We start from the raw sequence: 23,589 nt of genomic DNA, 5'->3' as shown, positions 1-23,589 counted from the left end.
GCCTAGTCCGCTATTCGTATCTACTCTGAGGTCCGGATTTTACATGATTCAGGTTTGTAAATTTAAAGTGAAAGGCGAGGGAAATAACCTGTGCTTCGTTTTATTTGTTTTCGGTAAGATTCTCATATCTCATTACTGTGCGGTGCCACGAGTACAGTTTAGGAAAGAACATAGCGGAATGACAATCTTGGGTCACAGGAATAAGGCTGTATAAGCCAGAACAGACAAAAGTTATCGAGATATCGATGACAGTTTTACACTTATGGTGTGACTTCACAGGAGCGTTTTATCAACCCATAGCTGGTTGTACATGTATCCATGGGTGGCAGAGACTCACTCTGATCTGGCTTTGAATATGTCCTGTTAAACCTAAATCTACATGTGAATTATATATATCAGCACACTGTAATCAGAAGCAGAATTTCTGAAATTTGTACCGGTATGAGTAAAAGACTACATAATTTTGTGCACATGTAGGCCTCGGCAAGATTATTGGTGAGGATAAGTGTCATATGATTATCATAGCTATGCTTTGTCATAGTGTACACGGTATATTTGAGTTTGTATACAGTATGCCCAAAATATGTCTCCCATTCCAGCTTATGGGATGGCCTATTGCAGCTGTTAATTATTATAGTTTAAGACTAGATCTTGATTGTTCATGTATGCTCCTTTTGACACTACATACATGACATAGTTTTGGCAGGCCATAAATATTCTTTATTATGGCCTGCCAAACTATGCAGTGTCATGCTGGGATGGTATGGAATTATATATGCTCTGTCTTACATGTTTTAAATTTATTTTACAGAGAGCCATTCTTTGCCATTATGGATTCCGATGGATCAGATCCAAAACGGGGACGGGTACGTAATTTTCGGCTTTTAATGCAGACTTCCACAGCTGAGGGCATCCTTACATTTATATAAGGTCTACATTGCTGCCTTGGAAGTAGTCTGCACATGCAGTGGTTTACAAGTTATAGACAAACACTTTTGCTAAATCAATAAAAGTTTAGCAGAGACCAGTGTATTCAAAGCTAGTAATCATCCTTAGTGAGTTTATATCTGTAATCTCTGGGAACTATTAAAGAAAACACAACTGCCCTTGTTGAGAGAAAATTATATGTGTTTTCAAACATATGCCTGTTTCATTTGACACATTTTGCTTGAATTTGATTGATTTATCCACCGTATAGAGCCACTTGTGATTTTGTTGTGAAACGTTATATGTATTATCCGAAAAGAGTGTTTGTGTCTAAGATATCATATTTCGGCTTGTTAAAAATGCATTTTTACAGGCCAAATTGTAGGCAGAATATTTATAGTTTGAGTTTCATCTTTATATGAGAATACAGATTTGAAATGTGAAATAATGAAAAAATAGTATCCTTAAGGCATATAAATGCATGTATTCTTGAAGGGATTTGTAGAGTACCCATTTAGAAGTATAAAATTTTTGTATGTGTAGGTGAGAAAGAAATCGGCCAAATTGCGAGAGATGGAAGAATTTGAAGAAGAAGAGAGAAAGCATGGTGGGAAGAAAGTCTCTGACACCAAAACCACAGAGGGAGCAGTGGGAATTTTGTCTCCTCCCATGAAGAAAGCCAAACTGATCGGAAAGACTGACGCAGTTGGGGGAAAGCCTTCAGCGTTTGGTTCACCCCCAGTCCCTACAAGTCCTGGGAATGATCCACAGGCCAGAGGCAGTGTCATTAAGCTACTGTTAAGCTCACCTGTGCAGCAAAGCACTCCTGCAGGTAAAACTGGAAAAAAAGGCACTAACGAACCTGTTGAAGATGTCTCACCTGTGCTGGCTTCAGGAAAGAAAGCCGCCAAAGTTAAGAAAACTGGTTCTGGTGACACCGAGGAGAAAAATGTTAAGTTAAAGTTGCAGCTCGGGTCTAGCCCCCCTGTTCAGGGAGGACCAGAGAAAAAAGGGAAGGGTGTGGAGAAAGTCGCTCCATTGTCCGTGGACACAACGTTCCAGTCTGAAGCCATCGGCGAAGAGGGAAGTCTGAAAATGAAATTCATTCTCTCCCCAAAAGAAAAGAGTGAGACAACAACACCTGTTACCTCTGGGAAGAAATCTGTGAGTGTGGAGAAAGCCAGTAACCAAGGTCTTCTGTCCATTCTCAAAGGGGCGTCTGCAGCTAGTGCTAATAAAAAGGGAAAGAAAGCAAAACAGACTGGCAGTGGGGAGGTTGTGGTGGCCGCAGGAAGTGACGTAAAATCACCCTCAAAGTTGCCAGACACTGGCTCAACAGGAGCTGTGGATAAAGGATCAAAGCAGACTGGAGTCAAGAGGAAGTTAGAGCAGACGGTTGTGGTGAAAACCAACCTGTCAAGTTCTGTGGAATACTCACTTCCGGCTGATCACAGTCTGGAGTACATGGACTTATCCTCATTTGACTTTGACGATGATGGAGAATTAGTTATAGCTGATGAAAACAAAACAAAGAAACTGCAGAAGAAAACTGGAAGCAAGTCTCCGAAGAAAGCGAAGACCCCACCAGGGGGATCAGCATCTTCCTCTACAGCCCTGAATGAAAATGAATTTTCATTGGATGGTAAGAAATAGACAGTCAGTAGTAACTGCTCAATACTATCACTGTCATATGTTCACGGTGGGTAACCTGACCTACCCTCCCAAAAGGTCAATATTCTAAAGGTTTTTGGGGGCTTTTGATGAAATTTCTTTTTGGTGCTTTTCTGTCAGTGTTAATTTCTTTAAAGTCTATTTCTCTTTCATTAGCTAGAATGAAAAAACAAGTTCTCTAACAACTGACAGTATTTTTTCTAACTGGGTTGGGTTACCCTCTAGCTCTGAGATGGGTTCACTCTGCTTCCACAGTAATGACTCTGAACTGTAACAGTCATTAACCTGGAATTTTGTCTTGCCACCTGTCTTCTCAGTGTGTCTAAGTAGGTTTCCTTTGATCTTGAGATGTTTCTAAATCCATATAATCATCTCATTAAGCAGTGATAATAAAGACGATAATGTGGCAGTCATCACAGATACAACCGATGCATCTGCCCAAATGTGTTACGAATTTGGTTATCTGTGTATTTGAATCCTGGACTGGGTTGTTCTTCCCAAAACTAAGATCATCTTTTTTCACAGTGGTTGCTTGAAATTACTTTGCTTCATTTTGAAAACAAAAATTGAAGTCAAATGTCCCCATCAAATTGTCAGATGTTCCATCTTTATCATTGTGTGGATGATGCTGAGATGATGACTCGAATTGAAAATGCTGGCTAGCAGAGTACAGCTTTCTGACGATTTGCCAGGTACATTTGTATGAATTCATGTGATGTTATAGTTTCTATTATGCACAAATAACTAGATGATATGAAGTCAGAATTTCTGTAGATTAAAACATGTTTTTGTAGAGTACAGTTTTGGTATGTTGAAAACATTACACTCGAAAAGACGAATTCCAGATTAATAAATTGAAGAGTACAGATCTCCATAATTCTGAAAGCTAAACTGGGAGGAATGAAACAGATCTCAGAATTTTTTAGTAATCATTCCTCAGTTTGTGTGTAAGTTAACTGGGGTGCTTCAGCCATGTTGAAGGCTCAGATTAGCACTGGCAGCAGTAACAGAGGTCCGCCATTATGGTCCCTAAAGCCAGATGCCTGCGTGGTGTTACAAACTAGTTAGGTACTGAAGTGAGTAGACGAAACTGTTAAAAAAATTTACTAAAATATTTGCGAGATCTCCGTGGCTCAGTTGTTTAGTGCGCTATCGCAGCGTAGTAACCCAGCCTCTCATCAATGTATTTGCTGTGATTTCAAGTCCAGCTCATGCTGGATTCCTCTCCGCCTGTACATGGGTCTGCAAGCAACCTGTGGATGATCATGGGTTTCTCGTGGGCTGTGCCGGGTTTCCTCCCACCATAAAGCAGGCTGCCGACATCTAAGTGAAATATTCTCGAATATGGTGTAAGACACCAATCAAATAAATAAATAAATAAAATGTTTGCAATTTTTCAAGCATTTTTATTAAGATACAAGGTCATTGTAGACACAGAATTTTTTTTTACCAGCATGTTGTATTATGTATAACTTGTAGATCTACCCAGATATTGAGCACCAGTGAATCCAGTGTGTGCAGGTACCAGTGAAGAAGATGTAAAGTATGTTTTTACATTTAATTCATCTGTTGATTTCGTCAGATTCTCAGCTGGCCAGCAGTGATGTAGCAGAACTTGCTAAACGTGTCAAATCTGCTGCTGAAAAGAAAATGAACAAGAGGGTGAAAAAGGGCAAGCCTGAAAAGGAAGGTGATGGACTGGTAAGTGGGACCTGGAGTTTGATTAGGGTTTTCTTACATATATCTTGTCCAAGTACTGTAGTAACTTCAGACCAATAGTTTATCTCTCATTGTTTCTTATGTGCTTCAGTTTTCCTGATATAATTTATGCAGTTTTATTTCAAATCATAATTCTGTGAAAAATTTAAGCATTATAGTTGTGTTTATGTTTGAATTTGAAAGCCTTAAAAACACCCTCCAAAAACTAAGCTGCCTGCATTGAGAAAAGTTTCAGTGTATTCATCTTAGTCACTGTATATTGTCCTGATTGTGGAAAACTAAACTGCTGTGTTGACATCAGCAAAATCCTGTACAGCTAAGCCATCGTATTTATCTGTGTAACACAGATCATAGACTTGTGTTTTTGTTTTTGTGATTGCTGCAGAAATGATGTACAACTTGGCTTCTCTGCTTGTGTTTGTAGCAGAAATGCTGTACAATTCAGCTATGGGTTCTGTATTTGTGACAGAAGGGCTGTACAACTCTGATAGTGTACTTATGTTTGCAGCAGAAAGACTGTTCAACTTTGCTTGTGTTTCTAGCAAAAGGGCTGTACAGTTTAGCTGCTGTTTTTGTGTTTGTAAATTAGCAGAAGTCTGTACACCACAGCTATGTATTTGTGTATGTAGCAGGAAACCTGTACAACTCGGCTACTGTATTTGTGTTTGTAGCAGAAAGTCTTCATTAGTTAACTCAGCTATTGTGTAAATTTGTGTTTGTAAAGTAGCAGAAGCCTGTACAATTCAGGTACTGTATTTGTGTTTGTAGCAGAAGGCCTATACATCTCAGCTACTGTATTTGTGTTTGTAGCAGAGTCTGTACAACTCAGCTACTGTATTTGTGTTTGTAGCAGAAGGCCTATACAGCTCAGCCACTGTATGTGTATTTATAGCAGAAAGCCTTTACAACTCAGCCTCTGTATGTGTATTTATAGCAGAAAGCCTTTACAACTCAGCCTCTGTATGTGTATTTATAGCAGAAAGCCTTTACAACTCAGCCTTTATATTTTGTATTTGTGTTTGTAACAAAAATGCTGTTCATCTGCCTTTTCATGTTTTTTGTCTTGTAGCAGAAAGAGAAGAAGAAGCGTCCTCCCACAGCGTATATGTTGTGGTGTAACTCCTACAGACATAAGGTTGTGGCTGAAATCCCTCGGGCAGGTACTGTGTGATCATACATGGAGGACTGCTCTCATATACACAACAAAGCAGAAGTATCCCTACCATGGTTTTCCACACTGAGGCATTAAAGAGGTTATGCTAGAAGTTTTTGGCAGGAAATCAATTAGTACAAATACATGGTTTTTGGTAATATTTTAGAATGTCCCAAATAATCACCTTTCAGCCTTGTGTGTGCACATGGTATTGCTCAAATCTTAGTAATTAATCTCATAAAATTCATAATTCAGGGTGCCTTATTAAACCTCTCACTAATGTGACTGCTGTGAATTCAAGTCCAACTCATGCTGGTTTCCCCTCTGGCCGTCAGTCGGAAGGTCTGCCAGTAACCTGCAGATGGTTGTGGGCTTCCCAGGGTCTGCCCGGTTTCCTCCCATTATAATGCTGGCCGCCATCAGCATAAAACACCAGTCAGATAAATAAATAAATCAAACTTTAGAATCATTTTACCACTATAAATGGTACAGGTAAATAGCAGAGGTACAGGTAAATAGTATGAAAGGCAATAGTTTGAGTTATTTTTGGTAAAAGAGAAAATTTAATTTCATGAGTCAATATGGATTTTTTTCGAAAAAAGTATCGCGTCTTCAATGATAATCTTGTGATGGTAGTATTTTACACCTTGTGCTATAAGATATGAAACTTTATGAAGCTGGTTTCTATCCAGCATCTTTCTTTTGCTAAATGTTTCAGGTCAGCTCAGTAGTTGAAATTCAATGGAAATGCACACTGCTCATCATCTGTGTAAAAGTTTGTCAGTTGTCTGCCAAAGGCATCTGTTTTACTCAGAAAAGCTTGGTTACCTCCATTAATCACACTGCTCACTATAGCAGTGAGCACCAAGCAGTCAGTCAACTTTTAAAGGGAAATCTAGGACTGGGATGTGAGAAAGTTTGTCAGTTGTCTGCCAAAGGCATCTGTTTTACTCAGAAAAGCTTGGTTACCTCCATTAATCACACTGCTCACTATAGCAGTGAGCACCAAGCAGTCAGTCAACTTTTAAAGGGAAATCTAGGACTGGGATGTGAGAAAGTTTGTCAGTTGTCTGCCAAAGGCATCTGTTTTACTCAGAAAAGCTTGGTTACCTCCATTAATCACACTGCTCACTATAGCAGTGAGCACCAAGCAGTCAGTCAACTTTTAAAGGGAAATCTAGGACTGGGATGTGAGAAAGTTTGTCAGTTGTCTGCCAAAGGCATCTGTTTTACTCAGAAAAGCTTGGTTACCTCCATTAATCACACTGCTCACTATAGCAGTGAGCACCAAGCAGTCAGTCAACTTTTAAAGGGAAATCTAGGACTGGGATGTGAGAAAGTTTGTCAGTTGTCTGCCAAAGGCATCTGTTTTACTCAGAAAAGCTTGGTTACCTCCATTAATCACACTGCTCACTATAGCAGTGAGCACCAAGCAGTCAGTCAACTTTTAAAGGGAAATCTAGGACTGGGATGTGAGAAAGTTTGTCAGTTGTCTGCCAAAGGCATCTGTTTTACTCAGAAAAGCTTGGTTACCTCCATTAATCACACTGCTCACTATAGCAGTGAGCACCAAGCAGTCAGTCAACTTTTAAAGGGAAATCTAGGACTGGGATGTGAGAAAGTTTGTCAATTGCTGAAGATTGATGTTGCTTTTTACTTCAGTTTCTTCCACTCATAAAACTGACTGCCATTGTATAAGTGAAAAAGCCTAGAGTATGGCAATAAACAATAAATAAGTAAATAAATGAAAGGAATTCAGTGAAAAAAGCAATGTGCGCTGAGCCCAAATCTGTTGAACCATAGTGGTATGACAACCCACACTCTGGGGACAGAAATAAGCCTTCTTCATCTGCTCCAATACTGTGTTAATGTCATGTAAATGTCATGATCCAGGGGCCTGAACATTGTTTTTTCCCCTCAAGGGCTAATTTCACAAAACTGGACCTGAACTATATATGGTGAAACAACAAGGACCCTGCTGTTGGTGAAAGAGATAAATGACCATTATGTTATTTTGTGTTGTATTTAATACTGTGTAAGTTTTCTTTTCTGGTAATAAAAACAGTCTTTTCTTATTTTCAGACTTTGTTCAGATCAGTAGGAGGCTAGGGGAGTTGTGGCAAGCTCTGTCTGATAAGGAAAAGCTGGTAAGTTGTCTCTATAACAGGGTCACGTTAAGGGAGTTGTGGCAAGCTTAGACAGATGAGGAGAAGCTGGTAAGTTGTCCTTGTAACACGGTCACATTATGTGAGTTGTAACAAGCTAAGTCAGATGAGGAGAAGCTGGTAAGTTGTCTGATAAGGAAAAGCTGGTAAGTTTTCCTTGTAACACGGTCACATTATGTGAGTTGTGGCAAGCTTAGTCAGATGAGGAGAAGCTGGTAAGTTGTCTGATAAGGAAAAGCTGGTAAGTTGTCCTTGTAACACGGTCACATTATGTGAGTTGTGGCAAGCTTAGTCAGATGAGGAGAAGCTGGTAAGTTGTCTGATAAGGAAAAGCTGGTAAGTTGTCCTTGTAACACGGTCACATTATGTGAGTTGTGGCAAGCTTAGTCAGATGAGGAGAAGCTGGTAAGTTGTCTGATAAGGAAAAGCTGGTAAATTGTCCTTGTAACACGGTCACATTATGTGAGTTGTGGCAAGCTTAGTCAGATGAGGAGAAGCTGGTAGGTTGTCTGATAAGGAAAAGCTGGTAAGTTGTCCTTGTAACACGGTCACATTGTGTGAGTTGTGGCAAGCGTGGTCAGGTGAGGAGAAGCTGGTAAGTTGTCTGATAAGGAAAAGCTGGTAAGTTGTCCTTGTAACACGGTCACATTATGTGAGTTGTGGCAAGCTTAGTCAGATGAGGAGAAGCTGGTAAGTTGTCTGATAAGGAAAAGCTGGTAAATTGTCCTTGTAACACGGTCACATTATATGAGTTGTAGCAAGCTTAGTCAGATGAGGAGAAGCTGGTAAGTTGTCTGATAAGGAAAAGCTGGTAAGTTGTCTTTGTAACATGGTCACATTATGTGAGTTGTGGCAAGCGTGGTCAGATGAGGAGATGAGGAGAAGCTGGTAGGTTGTCTGATAAGGAAAAGCTGGTAAGTTGTCTTTGTAACACGGTCACATTATGTGAGTTGTGGCAAGCTTAGTCAGATGAGGAGAAGCTGGTAAGTTGTCCTTGTAACACAGTCACATTATGTGAGTTGTGGCAAACTTAGTCAGATGAGGAGAAGCTGGTAAGTTGTCTGATAAGGAAAAGCTGGTAAGTTGTCCTTGTAACATGGTCACATTATGTGAGTTGTGGCAAGCTTAGTCAGATGAGGAGAAGCTGGTAAGTTGTCTGATAAGGAAAAGCTGGTAAGTTGTCCTTGTAACACGGTCACATTATGTGAGTTGTGGCAAGCTTAGTCAGATGAGGAGAAGCTGGTAAGTTGTCCTTGTAACACGGTCACATCAGGGGAGTTGTGACAAGCTCTGGTGAGGAGAAGCTTGTAAGTTGTATTTGTACAAACATGGATAGCCACATCATAGTTATCTTTTCCACTTCATTTCTCTGCTTGCATGTTTCCAGTTTATCTGAAATTTTCAGTGTTAATGCTTTGTCATGAAACATTGCATTCACAAAGTACCAGTAGTTTTCAAAGAACATTTAATAGTTGAACCAGTTTTGTGTGAACTTTCATCTCTTAATATACTTTTTTTTTTACTCAAATTTTTGAAAAATTGATAATATTGTTTCTTCCTTAGCAACACCTGGTCTTCATCGCATGTATTTCATTTGAAACTTTTAGGCTTGGAAAAACAAGGCCAGGAAGAGTGCTGGGAAGGGATCTACTCTGATAAGTACAGGTAAGAGTGGCGGGAGCCGGACAGGCCCGCCTCCACAGGTTACCTCGCATGCTCAGAGCTCCACCTCCAGCACTGCCGTCAAGACACACACTCCCGTCGTCAGTAAGCCACGCCCAACACAGGATGATTCACTCGGCTCTGTAAAGGTACAGTAGTTCATAGAAATTTACATTCACTTTCAGTTTTGATTTACTGACATGGTCATATTCCTTCACTTTATTTTACCTGAAATAAAAAACATGTATATATGTTTTATTTAGAGTGTACTATGTTTTGCCTATTAGACATTTAGTTTCACTTTCAGTTTTGATATACTGAGATTAACATATTGATCCATGAATGTATGGGTCTTGTTCATAATTTACTTCATGTTGCTCGATGTATTGGGCATTTAGGTTCAGGTGTAAGCTTATGCCTTGCTTAAGCTTACTGTTAGGTATGGTACATTTATTCAAGTGTAACCAAGAGTGCAAGATTTAGCCCAGAAAACCCTATCTCCACTGTCAACCAATCAGTGTTGATTCTTTATCCCTTTAACTTTGATGAAATATTGTATATTGCACTGCAAATTTTGGCCTGTACTGAACGTGTGCATGATTTGTGTTTCAGGGTTTTGGCACTGAGCCAGTAGATGTGGCAGCTCATCTTAAACTTGTTGGGGAATCTCTGTGTATTATTGGAGTGCGATTACAGGAGCATAGGGTATGTCCATATACAACATTGTACTTGATGGGGGCTCTTAGCACTGTAAAATTGTCTTGGGCTGAGTCTGCCAGCAAGCTATGGATGGTCATTGGTTGCCGTGTTTCCTCAAACCATAAAGCTGTCTCCCCCGTCATACAAGTGAAATATTCTTGAGTACGGCATAAAACACCAGTCAAATAAATAAACAAATAAATCTCTTGGGTTATTGAAAACTGTGATAACTGACATATCACAAAACATGATATACACTTCTGCTGGTTTGGCTGTAGCTTTGGGTCAGGCTATAGGTCTGATACATTATGAGGAGTGCTTGCTTCCACAGCTTCAGTAAATCTTGCCAGACGCTGTGTATATTTCACAGCTTTTATATCTCTCTGTTAGTTGCCTGCATCTGACAGATGTGTGAAAGTCTTCCTACCGGAATGTAACATGCTGTCATTTGTTATCCAGGAAGATACTTACATGCTCAGGTTTGCACAGGATTTATGCAAGCAGAAAATTTTAGATCAGCCAATGAAAAACTTTGTTTAGTGAAAGCACTTAAACATCTGGTGGATCATTTTGAAGTATTTGACATCATGTTCATAACAGCAAACTGAGGACTAGAGGTTTCCGCTGTTGGAGATAAGGATGTTTTTGGCCCCACTCTTACAAGGAGTGCAAAGTGCTTACGTGATCAGATTTTATCAGCCTATGTACATGTGCCATTTGCCATTCAAATGCTTTAGTCAACAGTGGTGGAAAAGGTTGAAAGTTTAAAAGTATGTTTTTGCTGTTTTGCATTTGTTGTTCATCATTTAATAACAAGACTATTATCTGATTTAACAGTACTGAATGCAGACACATGCATTTTATGTACTTTATGAAAATGTATCTGAATACCAGAAAGAGGAGAAGTGCATATATAACTTCAGGAAGAAAAGCGAATGAATTCTGATGACATTATGTGTTTCAGGGTCTGATAGCAGTACAGGGCAGTTTGTCAGTGTTACTGGATTCAATGTTGTGTGCCTGTGGACCTTTGATGTGCCTTACCCAGCAGCTACCCGAACTGAATGGATGCTCTAGTCAGGTTCATGCCAAAACATTGGACAATGTGGCCTATATCATGCCAGGCTTGTGAGAGATAGGGAGAGAGGGAAACAGCAACAGAGAATCAGAAAGTGCCACAATTAACCTAATCATGGCTATTGTATTCAATTTAACTTTAGGAAAAAATTCCATGAAGTTTTCAGCTTTAAGGAAAAGTTAACTCAAACCGAAGCACAAGAAAGACAAGAGAGAGTTGTGTCAAGAAACACTTAGTTAACTTTCTATCAGAAAGACAAGAGAGAGTTATGCCAAGAAACACTTAGTTGACTTTCTATCAGAAAGACAAAAGAGTGTTGTCAAGAAACACTTTGTTAACTTTCTATCAGAAAGACAGAGAGTTGTGTTGAGGCATATCTTTTTCACCTTTTTATATTTTTTTTGAAAGCATTTAAAATATTTAGGTCTATGATGGCCTGTTGGGACCATAACAAAGTCCACTGATGTCACAGGAAATGTTTGCCATATTAAATACACAGTCCGATTCTGATATTTTTACATTTTAAATACCTGTATGGCCTACATTCAGGACCATGGATTCATGACTCCGATTGTTCATGTCAGAAACTGTATAAAACAAAAACATGTCCTGTGATGTCACTGGACCCTGTTCTGGTACCCTGATCACTGTAAAATCCATTATTTTAAATGCTTTCAACTTGGTTAGAAAAATAACCAAAAAAAAAAGAAAAAAAAAGTTTTCTTATACCATTTGAAATTGTTTCTTTGATGCATACTTCATTCTTATGTTTACTTTTCTTTTAAACTGCATCCTTCTGTAAAGTATATTGCAAAGTAGAATCATTTTTTGTCATATGACAGTTTCTTTACATACTTTGCATTTATTCTTGTTCGTGGGATTTTTGCAATTTGGTATTTATTCGTGTAGGTACGTGTATGTACCCTGTCATAAACTTAATACACATGTCCTCTATCATTGTTGTACATAGAATTATGTAGCATTGTCATCGCCACCCAGTCACGAATCAGTATGTTGTGAATAAACAAATTCAAAACTTAAATGTGCTTTGGTGAAAAAGACTTTACTTCAGACCTTAGCGAAGGTTATCTAATGGAGTTGTCCAAAATCAGAGTACAAGAGCTGCAGATGTAGTTCGTATTTAATATACTGTTGCGAAATTATGTTTGGGCTAAGACTTGGCTTCAAGTTAAATCTGGTATTAAGTTTTAACAATTTTGAACGACCAGATGTAGCTAGTGATTCGCTCGCTCGTTATTTGTAGGGGCCTTTCTAGAGACAATATACAATCCATGGAGAGGGAATATTATGGTTGTCCCACTTTCATGGGACTGTGGTGCCAAAGTTGATGATGCCGACTTTCTTTGAAAACTTTCTTTGTATCTGTATGTAACACATAGGAAGTTCCTCAGTAACTTACCCTGGATACTCCCATTTGCTCCGCTCATAAAATTGACTGTCATAGTAGAAGAGAAAAATCCTTGGTGCTTTTTAAAACGAAGTATAGTTTTTTTAAAACAACATTCAAATAAAGTTTGGCACATAGAAATGCACTTTTAGAACATTAAGGCCTTTAAAATGAGATATTGATGCCAAAACTCTAGCTTTAATAGTATTTATTTATTTGATTTGTGTTTTATGGCTTACTCAAGAATAATTCTCTTATACGACGGGCTTTATGGTGGGAGGAACTCAGGAAGAGCCCGGGGGAAATACTTTAGTGATAAGAAACTTCTTAAATGTCTTATGTGGCACTATAGTGGCACTATAAGGTGAATAAACCAGAATCAAGCATAATGTGTGTCCTGAAATATCCTAAACCTTAGGTGAAGTGAAATACTGTATATGAAGCCACACCCTCACCCCTGGATGCATTTTGCAGCTTCATCTGTGAATCACTTATTCCCTGGTCTGGTTTTAGAATGAATGATTTCAACCACATGGCTGGGGTTTGGTCAAAGAAAAACAACACATGTTTCTGCTATAGTAGTTTATATTTATTGTGATTTTTCAACAGGAGGATATCTCCCAAAAACAACTGTGTTCAACAAAACCTGATTTATCAATTTTTTTTTATTTTATACAAAAATATTTCAACCTAATGTAAAAGTTCACTTTATAAAAATACAACACATTTTTGACCACAAATTGAGATCAGAGATGATACACAACATCCCAGTCTGTAACACTGTCTGCACCTTCATAGTGAACACACCCCATGGTTAAATAGGCTCGAACTTCTCTAGGGAGTGGAGGCTCAGCTCTAATCTAAAGTCTAATCACCAAAAATGATTTAGCATTCAGTCTTAGATTTTTGATATTTTCATTCTAATTTATAAAATTCATAGGGAATTTGTCTGACTAGGTTTGACGGTGCGTTTGTCCAAAAATTGTCATTATTTTTTGATGGTAGACTGTAAGAGTGGAACCCCAACAGGAGTAACGTACATGTGGCTGGTATTTTTTTGTATAATTAGATTCTACAGCCAATCATCATGTTGGAGTGATACTCCCAGCCAGTTCTACAATACCAGCGGGGAGTGTTTCTGTAGTTACAGACAGTGGTACATAAAGGGACAGATCACTTTCCAAAGAACATGAAATACAATATAACAAAACAACAGACAACGTTGTTGTGATGTGTGAAATATTGAGCCAAAGAGAAGAGGAATGTGACCAATTATGGAAGCAAGGCAACAACAACAACTGTCCCAAGTTGGAAGTATCGTATTGAAAGACAATGTAAAGAGATGGCCACAGTTTGCCAGTGTTACTGGTACAAACTTGTTATGGGTTTGTTCCCAAACACAAGACCACTGTACACATATCCCAAGGCTATTACTGGGACAAAATCTGTACACATAACCCAAGAAACCTAGATGACTCAAAGCTACCTTTAGGATGAATCTGTGCACACATTCCAGTGCTGGAGCTGAGATAAATCTTTGCAGACATTCTAATGCCGAGGCAAAGTAAATCTTTGCAGACATCCCATTGCTGATGCAGAGATATATCTTTGCAGACATCCCAATGACGACGCAGAGATATATCGATGCAGACATCCCAATGCCAAGACAAATCTTTTTAAACATCCCATTGCCTAGTCAGAGATCAATCTTTACAGACATTCCAGTGCCTAGGCAAAGGTAAATCTTTGCAGACATCCCAATGGCGAGGCAGAGACAAATCTTTGCAGACATTTTAATGTTGAGGCAGAGGTAAATTTCTGAACCTATACCAAAGCCGAGGCAGAGATAAATCTGTACATAACCTCACATGCTTCCATTGTGAGGGAATGATACATGTGCCTACACACTTGCCACCAGACCAAAATTTAGGCAAAGATAAATTTATAGATATATTCCCAAGACCTTCCTTTGGGCTAAATTGTACACATTTTCCCAAGGCCATAGTTGGGACAAAAATTGTACACAATTGGTTAACTTTCAAAATTGATGAAAATACATTGTTAGTTTAAGTTAGTAATTTAATGCAACATTTTATAACGTGTATAAATAACAAGAAAACCAGTCCACTCCCTCTATCCATGAATGATCCAACAATGTCATGAAATAGTGTCTGTGTATTATTTTTAGACAACCAGAAAAGAATACAATATGCATACGCATGCATAAGAGAAGGCAGACTTGAAGCTACACTATTGTATATGCATACTTCCGAACTCCTAGGTCAATTGAAGTGTCAAATATATATGAATTATTTGTGATATGAAGAATTTGAGAATCATGAAATCGCATTTGTACACAATAAAAATAAAACCTTGCTACCGTTTCCACTAGTCACATTAAAATTCAGAAATACTATAGTTGGAAATGTAATCCACCCAAAAGATGTCAGTCCAAGCAGTGTATTCTTTTGTTGTCCTCTGTAATACTTCACTGTTCAGAGAGTTATGCTCGTAAAGCAAAGACTGTAGTTCTACAACATAATGGCAGAGAATGTTTTTACACAGCTTTCAACCGACTTGTTTAGGTGGCAAAAATCCGTGGACTTTGAAGCACTAGTGGCTCCCTCTTTGCCAAAGTCATTGCATTCAAGGGAGGTAACTGGCAATCTCATACAGGAACTGAAAACAAAAAATTTCTATAGCTGGGATGGAAAAAGTAAACTGTCCAGAGGCAAGTTGTTACCCAGCTTGAATCATGCTGTGAAAATGTTGTTGGCTGTAGACATGTGCTTGAGAGAATGATGATATAGGGAAAGTTTTTACCTTCTGCCTTTTGAGCATAACATTGATCAGCACCATAGTAGAACAAAACAAAAAAAAACATGAAATAACCTCTTATTATTACCCTTTACAGTTCCATAACAAAGATACTTTATCAACTTATATACACATAATCAATTCCCTTCCTTTATGGTTGCGACGATATCTCTAGAAGTGAAAAAAGATGAGATAGTATATATACATACAAATTAGAACAAGTCAAACTGAGTTGCACCTGGTCACAATAAACCATGTGCTAATCACTGTGATTGGTTGGTGCTACAATGATCAAAAATCTGACTTGACACACAAGCTAAAAGTATTACCCCCAAAATACAGTGTAAATCATAGCACTATTTCTTGTCCACAAATGATTGTGCCCCAGTTTTCATTCACATCTTCAGATATTACTTGTTCGTTGCACTCCAATCTCACTATGATGATCAGCAAGTCGGGCGGAACATGCATGTCATTTTAAGTTGGCTTCTCAGTCACTGCAAATCATCAGTCATCTTGTTTTGTTCATAAATCATATCTTCACAAGTGGGACCTTCTATCCCAGTGAATGGTATATACAAAAAACTGTTCTTTTTCAAGAAACAGTAGAGAAAAATCACAACTTGCAGCTTTCTCAATAAATCTTTTCAACAAGACTTGAGAAACGAAGTATCTTCCCTTTTCACCGTAAGTTCATGTTAAAAAAAGTAGTTAGTTCTTTCAGTATTTTATAACAAATCTCGCGGATGTATGCGTGATGAATATTTCTCTCAAAGCATAAATTTCACATTCTGTGAATACAAAACAAGAGATTCAACTCTTCTGGTTTCAAACTTGCAAATGTCACTATAAAAAACCTCAAAAGTAGTAATGAAAATTGGTGAGACATAGATTGTGCATAATATGAAGTCAAAGGATAAAAATATATACACATGTACACAACATACGAATGCATATATTTACAAGCATAAAAATACAGCAAAAAGATTGTCCAATCCAAATGCCGAGACAAAATTTGTTCTCTTTAGACAAAAAAAATACTTCTCTGAGAACAACAAACCCTGATCCTACCACTGCCTGTGTTTTCTGTCACCTGGTTTTATTTGGACTGACAAGATGATTTCTCTTTCAGCTGAAAAATATGGCATGGAAATTTATCAAACCTTAAATTGTGACTTTCATAAATTGTTCCACATCATTTTGAAAATGTCTTTTCTTGATGAGACAGTTAAAAGCACTTGGTCTTGTGCTTTCTTAATTTAGAGAATAAATGCACTTTACTTATCCTCCACTTATTTGAATTAATTTCAGTTATAACTGTAGAATAAATCCAAGATTAATCCAAAGTAATCCTTGTACGACTCCAATTCAACAGTATCTTTTTGAACCTTTTTAGTCCTTAAATCAAATTAAAAGTGAGGTTTTGAAGGTCAATTAATATGTTTTTTCTGCCTAGAAGTAGCAGAACACCCAGGGATGGAATTGATCATACAGGAAAAGTTTTTTCACTGGCAGAAATGTCCTTGGTACCAAATTATGATACGACTTTGGTGTAAAAACCACCATAAATAGAGACTGTTATATTAATCACACAAAGACAGGGAATTTGAGAATCACATTTGAATAAAGTATCGATGGGATTAATTAACAAGAAAATCACAAAATTGTGATAAAGTCAGAAAATTGAGTAGAACAAATTTGTGACACTTACATGTGGACTACAAAGCGATGCGTTCAGTAAAAGCCTGTGATTGTTTGGAGGGTGAGTTAGCAGTGGTTATGACAATCTGATGTTGATCTCTTCACATACCTTACCACCTTATGACTTACAGGTACTGAGAACATTCCTAAATGGTCCAGACTAAATCTAATCATTTGTTCATGAAAGGTATATAAACTCAATAAAATATAAATAAAAATATTAATCCAAAGTTTAATCACGTTTAAGTGCATATTACTTTTACGTACTTTTAAAGCAAGCAGAATTAGATCTTGTCACATGCATCATTGTAAAGCCTCATTCGTATGGAGCCAGTGTCGAGGAAATCTGTCAAAATCAACTCGTCAAATGCAAATAGGACACGCACAATTCCACGTGATTGTATGTATTCGACAGATGGCATCATCTGAATGTGGTTTTTGAAATAAGACTTGTTCTATTTTGATTTGACAGGTCGAAATGACAAATCACATCTTGTAAATGTGGCTAAGTGCTTTTTCCTGAATCAAAATAGGTGCTGGTAATGGCTTTGCGATCGTGCAGAAACTTAGAATTCTGGGATGCAATACATGCAAAATTGTTAACATTTGATGTGACATTCAAACTCTTATTATGACATAACTGGGATATAGGTATAAATACTGCATTTATGTGCATTTTGAATTAGTCCCAAACTTTCCTGGTAATATATCAAATCCATAAACATCCATAGGATTGAATGAGAAGAAAATCGAAAAGCTCAGTTAAAGCTCCACAAGCTTCCAACAACAAATGTCACAAAACCCAGCTGACTAACGGGCCAAGAAGAGTGCTGCTACCCATTACCACGGAAAGGCCTGGGTGTACGCTATCATTTGCATAGCTTTAAAAACCCGGTTTAGAATGTATTTTCAGAAAGGTGTTATGATTTCATCTGGCTCCTCATCAGCAAGCGGTGCCTTAACGCCCACCAGTTTAGACATTTCCACCCTGTCTGTCAAGTCCTCTTCTGACTCTAATGACATTCGGCTTCCCCCAAGTTTGGTCCTATCAGCACCCAATCGGGGCACAGCCGTGGTGTAGGAGCTGGCCAATGACGGCTCGTGGGACTTGCCCTTCACCATGGTAATCACAGAATCTGTATCCTCATTATCAGTCCCCTGGGCTATTCCCAGATTGCTACCACTGCCGTTAACATCCCCACCCCTAGAGCCAAGCAGCCCCTGTGTGCCTGTGGGAAGCAGAAGAGAAGGGAGGGAGGAGCCGTGCGGGTAGGGGGTGGCTGTGTATTGGTGGGGTCTGGTGGTCAAAGCAGAACTACTGGCACCCTGGCGATCCGTGGCCTTACCGTACGTTGCATGAGGAAGAGCAGCAGTTTGAGTCAGGACACTGGAGGTTTCAGGGGGCACAAATTCCTCTTCTTCCTCATCATCTGAAGGTACAATCGTAGGGGGAGGAGCCATAGGCTCCGCCCTTTCGTCCTCTATCACAACGGAAGCTGTCTCGGCACTCACCATGAAATATTTGTCGTGGGAACTACTAGAGTATATTTTGGCCAACTCATTGGCGTCTTCAACAGCAGTTCTAAAGCTAGCGGCACTGGAGCGGCGTGACAACAGCCCTGTCCCCTCATTCTCCTCAGCCTGGGCGATTTCGGGGGCCTCAAATGCAGAGTTCATGTACACCTGACTGGCTCCTGATACAATGATCTGGGGAGGGTGCTCCTGTAACAGCTCCACAAACCGGCTCAGGAACATGTAACAGTAGGAATACTCCTGAAACATGAACGTATTCAAATCAATTAGCCAACAGTCAGAATATGGAAGGAATAATTATGACCTAGCAATATTACAGTCATATCGTGGAAAGATTATTCAATGCAAGCAATGCCACATCAGCAATACTTCAGATATTGTGAAGCATATTTACTGTAAATCTTCAACCTTTCAACCTCTTAACCATTTTTTTCAGTGGAAGTAATGCATACAATTATTAAAAGGATGTGCCAGTGTTACAGGGAAATAACCCTCAAAAACTTAATCACCAGATAAGATCACCAGAAAAACTTGCGATAAATCAAATATAGAGTCAACTGTGTAGAGTTTTGCCTAACATCAGCAAATTCAGTGTATGACAGACAGCGTCACTAAATTAACTTAGTCCCTTACATACAGACTTGTTAACTTTATATTATTTTGTTTATTTATTTGATTGATATTTCACTTGTACTACTGGGGCCAGCAGGTGGGAGGAAACCGGGCAGAGGCTGGCGGAAACCCACGACCATTCGCAGGTTGCTGCAGACCTTCCCAGAGAGGAAGCCAGCATGAGCTGGACTTGAACTCATAGATATATATCAACAAATATGACTAACGAAATTCCAGTAACGTTCATAGTAAGGCTGAGCTAGTCATTTCTTCATTTAATTGACTTTCAATTTTTATATGATGCATTCTTTGACAGAGATTGCAAAGTGCAAACATATATCATCCATCAGGCATTTTGCCAAAATCTTGAAGAGGCTATCCGAAAGAGTTATCATAAATTTTACGTTTAAAGAAATTCAAAATGACCTTTCTGTTTTTTTCTTTATTAGCCAACTTATACATGTTCAAAGCATGCCATCTGGTATTTTGATATTTTTGTGCAATAATTTGTGGTCCTTTGAATTAGGCCCGAATAATAAAAGTTAATTCATGCATAGAAGTCAATGAGCATAGCCATATATGGATGTACATGTAAAGGTGGATTTGCAGTAAAGTCTTCAATACTTATATTTAAGCCTAAAGCTTGAATATATGTATTTAAATAATCCAAGATATATACAAGTTATGATACAGAAATTCTCTTGTGTGGCCTCTTTTTTGGTATTGGTATTGATTCCACATTTCTTGTATGAAAATCCAAATTTACTTTTATTTACTTTTACAGCACGCTCAAAAATATTTCCCTTATACAATGGCAGTGGAAGGAAACTGAGCAGTGCCGGGGGACACCCACAACCATCCACAGATTGCTGGCTGACCTTCCCATGTACAACCAGATTGGAAGCCAGCATGAGCTGGGTTTGAACTCGACTGCATTGGCAAGATGCTCCCGAGTCATTGTGCCACGCTGGCATGTTAACCACTCGGCTGCAGAGGCCCAATCACACTCGGCTGCAGAGGCCCAATCACACATACAAAGACAATGGATAACTATACTAACACTAAACAGAGGACATTTATGTACTGTAGGCATGATTTTTGACTATAATTACTGCAAATGAGCTAAGATTTATTCCAAAAGTAAGTTACTAATGTTTTTCTGACGCATGAAGTTCTATCGATCGCAGAAAAGCATTTTCGAAGGAAGGATAAAGGTAGGCTTGTTTGCTTTCAACAAAAGTTATATTTTATAGCCTTTATTTTCCTCTAATATGCACTATTTTTTGGGAAATTTTCAGGTCAACCACAGTATTTGTTTAGCTTACTGGACAGGAGACTAAAGGTGGTCGGTTCCTTTTGATCATTCTGACAGAGTTGTAGACATCCACATCGCCTTCTTTCTGAAGCTTACTACAGTTTACACTTAGTGCACAGTACAGGCCACAGCGGCTCACTCCATCTCTGAAAATTAGAATAAAGGGAGTTTACACAGTTGTCAAGAACAGAACCAAGAAAGATCACAGAGTTGTCAAAGTGAGGATCAAGGGAGATAATGCAAACTGTTAAAATCAGGATCAAGGGAGATTACCCAGTTGTCAAGGTCATAATCAAAGGAGTTCACACAGTTGTCAGGTGATTGTTACTGACTAACGCATAACCTACAAATTAAATACAGTCTTGTGTCTGTGACAAGGAAATCCCCTTCTTGATCCATGTAGGCCTATTCACAAAATTACAGCATATACCTGCACTGTATAACTATTCCTTTTAGAGGAAAAAACAGCCATGAGTGTATATATTGAAAAAAATTCTATGTATGAAATCAGGATGACATTTCCATCCACAAACAAGCACACATGACAAGCAAAATAAACAGTCAAATTCTACACCTTGGAAAGTTCTCGTTGGAAGCTATTATGTGAGTAGGTTATTGCTGATGAGCCGCAGTTCTTCATTACTCCAAGAAAATGAAATGTGTCCCGTATCCTCCAAATGAGCAAAGAATTGAAAAATTGAGGAAATATGATTGGCTATGGATTAGCCAGTAACTGAGACTTTGCCTAGATAGACTTATGAACTCACTTGGACATGACGCAGATGGGACTCTTCATAACACTGTTGTTTTCCTGCCATTCTTCCACAAAGTTCATCAGGTAGACCAAAGGGTCTATGGCAGATGGAACCTTTTCCTTTGATGGCCATGAATCAGAGCGAATCTGAAACATCTTGACATATCGCCACTGGATGGGGTTGGAGTTACCTTTTGGGCTCATTGCAGCTAATTTCTGTATGGAAACACATCACAACTTCAGGTGAAAAAAACCCCTTCATACTTGAGATAGAAATACTTCATAAGCATGTATGTATATTCAAATGGATGACAGGGAATGTTTCATTTTTAAACAGAAAACTTCCTGGTTAACATGCATTATTATACACAGCAACGGTTTGAACTCCTGGTGAAGATCTTATCATTGCATTTTTGTGTGCTATTGGTTCAACTTTAACATGACTAAGAAATATGGGGATAAGTGACTTGAGGGAAAGATTTTCTCTCTCAAAATTTTAAATACAGTGACAAATACAAGTTAATGTACCCAAAAGATTTTAACAATGTATTAATTTACATCAAAGTATGCTTGTTAATTTACAACACAATACAAAAACTGTCCGTTCCATCTTTGAATCACATCTCACGCATGTGTTAGTCTATGTATCAGTTCACTGATTCAAACCTAATTTTTAAATCTTAGACATACCTACAAGAAAGATCTCAACACATAAAAGGAGGCTGATATATTTCAGTGCACGCACAGATTTGTTCAGAAATCATGCATATCTGGTCCTTAATAAAAACATGCACATTGGTACTGTATACAACCATAGCAAATAAGTTTTCATGCACCCCACTCACAACAGTTACAAATAAATAAACACAAATCCTGACAGACATTAACTATGAGTTTAAACTTTCTGCATGCAAACTTTCTGAACTGTTAGCTATATATTAATACATACTAAAATGGATATATGGCAATTCAAATATAGTGTCTATGGTTGGGAGGTAATTTTTTGGTCAATGATCATCATAAAATATGGCATGTTATGTACCTAGGCAGTACATAATGATAAACTACACATCAGCTTTACAGATGTGTACTCGTGGAATCACATGTACACAACAGTACACTACACATCAGCTTGTACATACTCAGTGAATCACATTATGTACACAGCAGTACACTACACATCAGCTTGTACATACTCCGTGAATCACATTAATGTACACAGCAGTACACTACACAGCAGTACACTACACATCAGCTTGTACATACTCAGTGAATCACATTAATGTACACAGCAGTACACTACACATCAGCTTGTACATACTCAGTGAATCACATTAATGTACACAGCGGTACACTACACATTTACTTAGTGAATCATGTTAATGTACACACTATAGTACACTACATATCAGCTTATATATACTCAGTGCTAAATGTTAATGTAAACACAACATACACCTAAACACATCAGTTTGTATGTGCTCTGTGCATCATATTAATGTGCACACAACATTACGCTACACATCAGCTTTTCTTAACTTAGTGCCTCGTGTTAATGTAGACACTACAATGCACTATACACATCAATCAGCTTGTACATAATCAGTCTATCATATTAATGTACACCCAACAATACACTACACATCAGTTTGTATGTTGGAGGGCCTCCATTGCTCAGTTGGTTAGCGCGCTAGCGCAGCGTAATGACCCGGGAGCCTCTCACCAATGCAGTCGGTGTGAGTTCAAGTCCAGCTCATGCTGGCTTCCTTTCTAGCCGAAAGTGGGAAGGTCTGCCAAGAACCTGCGGATGGTCGTAGGTTTCCCATGGGCCGTGCCCGGTTTCCACCCACCATAATGTGGCCGCCGTCGTATAAGTGAAATATTCTTGAGTACGGCGTGAAACACCAATCAAATAAATAAATAAATGAGTTTCTATGTTCAGTGCCTCATGTTAATGTACACGCTATAGTACACTACATATCACAGAATTCAGTGTTAATTTACACATCAGTTAATCAGTGCATATTATCGTCACTTCATCTTACACCATACTTACATGTACACACAAGCATTGATGAGAACATAAGCTTCCTTAAAAAAACTGCCATTAACTGTTCACAAACAACAATTCAATACCTTTTTGAACGAGACCATGCCAGAAAGGCTTGGGTCACAGGGATATCCAAATGTCTTCATGTCAAATGACTGAACTGTGATGTAATGATGCAAAATTTGACTTTGTGTAGAAATCCAAGTGAGCACACCAAGGCAAAACATGTGCTATGCAATATATGTAACTCTGCAGGGGACTTGTCACAAGTACACATTGTGTTGAACTGCAACTTGCAGACAGATAGTTCAACGCTTGGAATATC

General features: G+C 38.5%; 2 protein-coding genes across 3 annotated transcripts in view; one reads left to right on the top strand and one right to left on the bottom strand.

Annotated features, from left to right (window-relative positions):
• The first annotated feature begins 61 nt into the window (after window positions 1–61).
• On the top strand, window positions 62–12,072 carry LOC135469929 (HMG domain-containing protein 4-like). Its single transcript, XM_064748571.1, has 9 exons — window positions 62–113; window positions 812–866; window positions 1,471–2,569; window positions 4,181–4,299; window positions 5,387–5,477; window positions 7,553–7,617; window positions 9,243–9,446; window positions 9,910–10,002; window positions 10,961–12,072. The coding sequence occupies exons 2-9, from the start codon at window positions 831–833 to the stop codon at window positions 11,126–11,128; spliced, it is 1,875 nt and encodes a 624-aa protein (XP_064604641.1). The 5' UTR covers window positions 62–113; window positions 812–830; the 3' UTR covers window positions 11,129–12,072.
• Window positions 12,073–13,057: 985 nt separating this feature from the next.
• Window positions 13,058–23,589, bottom strand: part of LOC135469983 (receptor-type tyrosine-protein phosphatase epsilon-like) — an 83,080-nt gene continuing 72,548 nt past the window's right edge. For both annotated transcript variants that reach the window (XM_064748660.1, XM_064748659.1), the window contains 3 exons: window positions 21,228–21,430; window positions 20,471–20,606; window positions 13,058–18,773 (listed from right to left, as the gene is read on the bottom strand). In XM_064748660.1, the coding sequence (XP_064604730.1) occupies window positions 17,910–18,773; window positions 20,471–20,606; window positions 21,228–21,430 (1,203 nt within the window). In that variant the 3' untranslated portion in view covers window positions 13,058–17,909. The remainder of the gene's footprint in view (window positions 18,774–20,470; window positions 20,607–21,227; window positions 21,431–23,589) is intronic.

Source organism: Liolophura sinensis, chromosome 7 (assembly GCF_032854445.1).
Source record: "Liolophura sinensis isolate JHLJ2023 chromosome 7, CUHK_Ljap_v2, whole genome shotgun sequence".
NCBI lineage: Eukaryota > Metazoa > Mollusca > Polyplacophora > Chitonida > Chitonidae > Liolophura > Liolophura sinensis.
The sequence above is the reverse complement of the archived record's forward strand: the minus strand, read 5'-3'. Positions and strand labels throughout refer to the sequence as shown.

Bases quoted from the DNA above. Each gene is read 5' to 3' on its own strand.
- LOC135469929 (XM_064748571.1), top strand. From the start codon at position 831: ATGGATTCCGATGGATCAGATCCAAAACGGGGACGG. The intron at 2,570-4,180 runs GTAAGAAATAGA...TGATTTCGTCAG, and splicing joins AAATGAATTTTCATTGGATG to ATTCTCAGCTGGCCAGCAGT. The intron at 4,300-5,386 runs GTAAGTGGGACC...TTTGTCTTGTAG, and splicing joins AAAAGGAAGGTGATGGACTG to CAGAAAGAGAAGAAGAAGCG.